At 37.1% G+C, this 6763-nt stretch overlaps 1 protein-coding gene across 2 annotated transcripts in view; it reads right to left on the bottom strand.

The window, feature by feature from the left end:
* Positions 1 to 1129: 1129 nt before the first annotated feature.
* LOC137177088 (proteoglycan 4-like) overlaps positions 1130 to 6763 on the bottom strand; it is a 29628-nt gene continuing 23994 nt past the window's right edge. Inside the window, exons 6-9 of one of the 2 annotated variants that reach the window (XM_067583205.1) lie at positions 3556 to 3615; positions 3233 to 3379; positions 2774 to 2920; positions 1130 to 2466 (exon numbers count right to left, since the gene is read on the bottom strand). In XM_067583205.1, coding sequence (XP_067439306.1) covers positions 2319 to 2466; positions 2774 to 2920; positions 3233 to 3379; positions 3556 to 3615 — 502 coding nt within the window. In that variant the 3' untranslated portion in view covers positions 1130 to 2318. The remainder of the gene's footprint in view (positions 2467 to 2773; positions 2921 to 3232; positions 3380 to 3555; positions 3616 to 6763) is intronic. The other variant, XM_067583206.1, reaches the window with a different exon arrangement.

Genomic DNA, 6763 nt, shown 5'->3' with positions numbered 1-6763 from the left:
TATTTTTTGTCATAAAAAACCTAGCAATGGCAGAGATCCAAATCCAAGATAGCCTTTGTAATTTTTTTGGTGAAAGGAAATCACATTAAACTTGAACTGCTCAATTTTTTTATAATGCCATGAGAAACTTCAGCTCAGTTATAGAATATGATTTATTTCAGGAATCTGTTTCAAAGTTTGACAAGCTGCAGGCAAAGCACCAAACTTTATTATACAGACTGAAATGTGAAAAAGCGTGTTTCATAACTAAGTTGTTTTCATGTCTAACTGGTGAGGATCATAAATGTGTAGCTGGTTGGTTGTGGTCAGCACAAATGTTGACAACATAGAGAAAACTGTTTCTGAGAGGGCCTTAACCTGTTTATCTGAGTCACATTTCTAATAAATACCATTGGTGCTTTTTTGTCTTAGTTTGCTGTTAATAAAAAATTTCACCAGCACGAAACATTCACCTGTCGCCCTTTGAATGTGGAAAACAAGAATAAATCAGCAGGATTCAATATTTCTTCTCAAAACATTAACTTTGGGTTATAATTGAAAATACACAGGAATCCTCCACTGTGCTTTCAATTTCAGCAGAAAAATTACTTCTGTAAAAGTACAGACTACTGTAACATATCTCTCTTACCTTTTGAAAAGTTTCCCAAAACCAAAAAGAGTTTCATAATGGCACTATGAGTCATCCTTGCAGCAAGTGGCAAAGTTTGTCGAATAAACTGCTTATTTTATGAAAACCTGATTTGTTCTAAAAATACGATATAAACAGTGTGTTACGTCTGAAAGTGTCCCCTGGCGCAAAGAAACAATCCGCTTAACAGAAGCCAGTCAGGAGGAACAACAACATCACATCAGATGAACGGACTTTAACAGTTCAAAGGTCAAGTTAACAGACAAACAGGTGAGAACAGGTGAGCCGACCAGTGAAAAAGTCTGAGGCCACCTGGTGGTCAGGTGATGAATGGCAGAGAATGGAAGGTTCAATGTCGATGCAAGAGGTCTGGAGAAGTAAGAAGGAGGCTGGAGGCTGAGACAGAGACAGAAAGGACTAAATGAGCAGGACTGAGACAGTAGTTGTGACACACAAACACATCTAATGACAAGTTAAGAGGAAGAGACAAAGACACTGCTCGATGAAAAATGTAGCTGTAATTAGACACCTGACATTATGAGAAAGTATGTTCAGAAATATTTACAACAAAAGACAAATACAAAGTACAAAAGATAGTTTTACAGAAAAATTACATCCTTACAAGAATAATACACATTCATTATTTACTTTCAGTGTAATATCATCTTTGGCAAAAATTAATTTTATACAAAAAAAATCATCAAAAAAGAAAAGAAGCAGTAAACAGTACAAGCGACAAAACCAAAAATTATATCAATTTTACTTAAAAAAAACTGATGAGGCAAGAATAAAGTGGTGTAAAACAATATGTTTGAAGTATATCATACAAGTTACAAAATACTTGGTAGAGTTTAAAGTCCCAACAAACAGCAAGAAAGAAGAGAAACTAGTTGCATTCAGCATGTAAGAGACATTAGACATCTCTCTATAAAAAGCAAGGAATCTCTATATGTATGTATGTAAGTTTGTCCTCCACGTATCTTGAGAACCATTCATCCAATCCTACGTACTACCTGGTGGGTGGATTTCTGGAGAAACGGGGACGTGCAATGTCAATGTGTGAAGTTGTTTGGATGAGCGGTTCAAGAGAAATATATAATACTTCATAAATTAAGTTGACAACGTTGATTTGCTTCTTCTTCTGCCCGTGGAGTCAATGAGCGCCACTCTGCCATTGCAGCCCACATTGCGGTTGGAGATGGGATTACATCATAGTGATGACAACTACTATAGAGAATGAATTGAAAAAGTTTAGAGAGTTGAGCTCTATTCCTGTTCCTCACACGCTGGAACTTTGTATGTATGTTCAAGACATAGTGCAAGGTTTCTAAGACACATTTGAAACAGGCACTATATCTGATCAACTTCAGCTCAACTCAAAATTGTAATCTCCAGAAATGGGTACATTATAATGTCGACTGATAGCCTGCATGAGAGGCGTTTAGGGGAGGGGCACAAATGAGAACTCCGCCCATTCCAAACAGGCATGTTTTGAACAGGTACTGCACTAGTATTAAAATAGTACAAAAATATCAAATCTCTGTGTACATTAATCTTTTCGATCTGGAGATATAAGATAAGAGATTCATCTTGTTCGGGACACTTTTTGATTCTTTTACAATGTCTGAACATTTTACCAACACAAGCTTTGATGCAGCTTTGTTCAAGTCTGACTGACTTAGTATCAAAACTACAGTCTTGTTGGTTGTTTGTCACTAAATAGACTTCTTGCTATGCATTTAAATGATGATTCTGGTTTCTCCCCTTTTGGATTTTTCTTCTGAGATGTCCGTTTCCTGATCTGCTGGTTCTCCTTCTCCATTAAAGGTGTTTTGCACCTTCAGATTAAAAACAAGACATGATTCAGTTTCCACTCACATTATTACAATACATCATACATATTTCTATCACTGAATTACTCTGACAGTCAACAGTTATGTGGATAAACAGGCTGACTATGAGTACACAATGGACCATGAAGAGTAAAGTGCATCAGAATCAGCTTCATGTATAAATAACACATTAGTTAGAGAGATATAGAGACAGAAAGGAACTTAAATGCCAAAATAGAGAGAAGACAGATTAAATCATTTTCTGAAGAAGCAATTAATAATAAATATGTGAATAATTATGAAATTATCTTACTCATAATTGTCTTCGATTGGTTTGGTAAATAGACTTCCTGCTGTGTGTTGAGATGGTGGTTCTGGTTTCTCCCCTTTTGGATTTTTCTCCTGAGGTGTCCGTTTCCTGATCTGCTGGTTCACCAGATTCATTAAAGGTGTTTTGCACCTTCAGATAAAAACAAGACATGAGTCAGTGTCCACTCACATTATTACAATACATCATACATATTTCTATCACTGAATTACTCTGACAGTTAACAGTTATGTGGATAAACAGGCTGACTATGAGTACACAATGGACCATGAAGAGTAAAGTGCATCAGAATCAGCTTCATGTATAAATAACACATAAGTTAGAGAGATATAGAGACAGAAAGGAACTTAAATGCCAAAATAGAGAGAAGACAGATTCAATCATTTTCTGAAGAAGCAATTAATAATAAATATGTACAAGTGAATAATTATGAAATTATCTTACTCATAATTGTCTTTGATTGGTTTGGTAAATAGACTTCCTGCTGTGTGTTGAGATGATGGTTCTGGTTTCTCCCCTTTTGGATTTTTCTCCTGAGGTGTTCGTCTCCTGATCTGCTCGTTCTCCTCCTTCATTAAAGGTGTTTTGCACCTTCAGATAAAAACAAGACATGAGTCAGTGTCCATTCACATTATTACAATACATCATACATATTTCTATCACTGAATGACTCTGACAGTTAACAGTTATGTGGATAAACAGGCTGACTATGAGTACACAATGGACCATGAAGAGTGAACAAGTGAATAATTATGAAATTGTCTTACTCATGAGTGTCTTTGATTGGTTTTTGTGGCGTCTTGCTCTCAGCATCCCTGTGTGACAGACTGAAGGATTTAATATATTATTCATAGTGGTATATTTACTCAAGCAAAGTTTTGAGGTACTTGTGCTTTACTTTATTTCCATTTGATTTGATAATCAACTAGCAGGTGTGCATCAAAAGTTTTTATGGCACTTCACGCCTCCGCTTTGGATCGGGTGGTTCTTCACCTCCACGTCGTGCCTTAAAACTGTTAAACGCACACCTACAAGTTCATTATCCTGCTTATGGTCATTTGCCAACAATATAAAATAAAAGCATTCGCCAATTTTTGGTGAAAGTTTTGCACTCGAAATCAAAAGGTTATCATGACAAATTGCCACACTGTAATTCACAGTAAAGTGAGTAAAGCATAACCGCAGAGTCTCCAAATCAGTTTTCTTTTGTTTTTGGTAGAGAAAATATATTAAATGCCCATTTTGTCTTTTTTTGTATAAATCTCATCCTTCCTCTATCACTCTAAGCTCTCCAGGTGTCAGTTCTTTGTGCAGCATTTCGCTTAGTTTCTTTCTGTTCTTCTCCATCTTTTTTTTCCTCTGCTGCGTCCCATTCTTCAAAACTTCATAACGAGTAAGCTTTGACAGCTGTGCTCTTTAATGATCCTATGGTTGCAGGTTAGGTAGGACCATTAATGTATATTTTTATGCGTTCTGCGATCAAAATCTAAAGTTTTTCACAAGCCATAACTCAGTTTCTCTGGTAACACCTGAGGGTTTGACTAATACCTGGGACAATCATGATCATATGAGGTTCTTATGCAATGCAAACATTGTTTACTACTCCAGTAAATAGAAAGAACCTTAGATACGACTTGGCAGCAGGAGATATTTCTAGTCCACTCAGCTCATAGAACCCTTTGGCTCAGCTATGATCCAGAAAGCTAATGTTATACTAGCAAGATTCAAAGTCAATAACATTGCGTTGGTGGTTGAGAAACAGTAATATAATTTGACAGTATGTTTAAAAACAAGACTAGCCAGCAATCCAGCCATGTCATTGTCCCCAAATCAATATCAAGATATTCACAAATTAATGATAGGCCATGTTTACTGTTGGCCGCAGCCTGAAGTAGCGATTTGAACAGCGAACAGGATGTGAGACGATGGCTTTAAAGTATCAGTGAGTTCAGAGGAGCAGTGTACTTCTTGCAGTTTGTGTGTTACAGTCGCCATCCTGTGGTGTTCAGAGGACGAGGCACCGAAGGACTACACTCAGTGTTGTAAATAAGATATTCAGATTCTTTTTCATTTACTTTATTTCTAATGTTGAGGTGTCAGTATGCCTTGTTAAATAATTCTCCCGCTGTTAACTCCTTGTGCTGTTTCTCACGTTTCTTTTCAGTTTCTCTTTCTTCAGCTGCATCACAGTCATCAAAGTTGTCATATTCTCCAAATAGGTTAAAAGAAATGTTGAAGTCACTTGTTGTAATTTGTTAGCTTCTTAATGTGTTGCAATTAATTGTAAACAGAGGCTTTTACTGGTCCCTGTTGCTATGGTTACTCCTTTTAGTCAGCGCATTAACTTAGAACGGTGAACAGACAGTTTCACTGGAACTATTTTGTAGTTGTTCATTATCAGGAATTAATGGACACCCTGCAGCCAATCAGAATCGAGTATTCACCCAGACCATGGTATAAATGTCAATAAATTATTACCATATTAACTGTGAGACACTGGTATCACAACAAGACAGATATTGAGTTGAAAGTTGAAATTACCTGTTCTTATGTTTACGTCTGAGCAGGACAGTGACGAGAGTGATGACTACAGCAACACAAACAACAGCCACTGTCGCAAACGATGCAACGATCAAAGTGAAATCTATGAGAAAAAGAGGAAAAACTGTGATATGGAACATTAAACATTCATAAAGCAACTACGGTTTAAATGTGTACTTTGACTTGAGACACCTTTAAGCTTAACTTACCTTTATCGGTACCAGATCCTCATTAATGCTATAATATGTAATATTCCACACTTAAAATGTCTAAAAACAACTAGACCTGTGTTATATATTTTGTTGAGTTGTGTACTTACATTATCCCAAATGTTTCCAACAATTTTCAAACCCAGAGAAATCTGTAATTTTAATCAAGGTAACAGGCCGTTTCATTTGGTCTCCTGTCAATGGCGTCATACCCCCTCTACCAAAGATTATACACGCACAAGATGCATACGTTGGCATTGTGTTTGTCCACTACAATTGCATCTACCAAAGATCATACACCTACAAGATATTACGTTGGTGTTGTGGTTGTTCAACAGAAACTGTTATAAATTGACTTTTATTCAGTTTTCAGACACATTTTCATGATAAACTTTTTAGATTCTGATCATCTTTAAGTATATCTTAACTGGATGAAGTCCGATCCAGTTAAGTATATCTTAACTGGATCGGACGTCTTATGAATCTTAAGTTATCAGAGAAACAAGCTGAGCAAACAAGAGCAGCAGCTCAGCTAGCAGCCCCTCTCAGAAGTCCAGTACTCGCCGAACATCGTCAGAGAAACACTGATTTTTTACGTGAAACAGCTTTATTCAGTATTTTTTACTAGTTTTAATCCCTGTGTATGTTTGTTTTTGGAGAGGAGGGGATCTCTGCGGATAATTCAGCTCCCACTAAAAACATCTTGAAAGATGAACACTGGAGTAATCCTAACCTGAAGAAGCTGTTTGTTTAACAATGAAGACAACAACTCCCATGATCCCACGCTACTTCACAATGTCATCACAGTCTGTCTTTTGTTATTGTTTTGATTGAGGGACCCCTAGTGGCTGAAATTATATATTGTGCGTTTAAACCTGAAAAATGAAACCCAATCAGAATCATAAAATGATGATCTATCTATAAATCTGTGGTTTGGAAGTGTTTCTCACCATCAGCAGACGATTGTTTCACCGCAGGAATCGTCATAAACACCTGAATTTCAGGAACTGAGAGCAGTCGTGCTGCACATCCAACCTGTGCATCGTTTTCATGGAAACCAGACAGCACAGCTGTAGTGGTGACGGTGACTGTACCGTTGGTGTTGGTGACACTGACTGTGCTGTTGTGAGAGAAGTAGAGGTCTTGTTGTGTGACATTCAGAGTTACTGTGGGAGCAGGACGACCTGTGGCCGAGCAGGACACAACTGTCTCTTCAGTAGAGTTT

Source organism: Thunnus thynnus, chromosome 24 (genome assembly GCF_963924715.1).
Source record: "Thunnus thynnus chromosome 24, fThuThy2.1, whole genome shotgun sequence".
NCBI lineage: Eukaryota > Metazoa > Chordata > Actinopteri > Scombriformes > Scombridae > Thunnus > Thunnus thynnus.
Note: the sequence above shows the minus strand (reverse complement) of the source record. Positions and strands in the feature narration are given on the sequence as shown.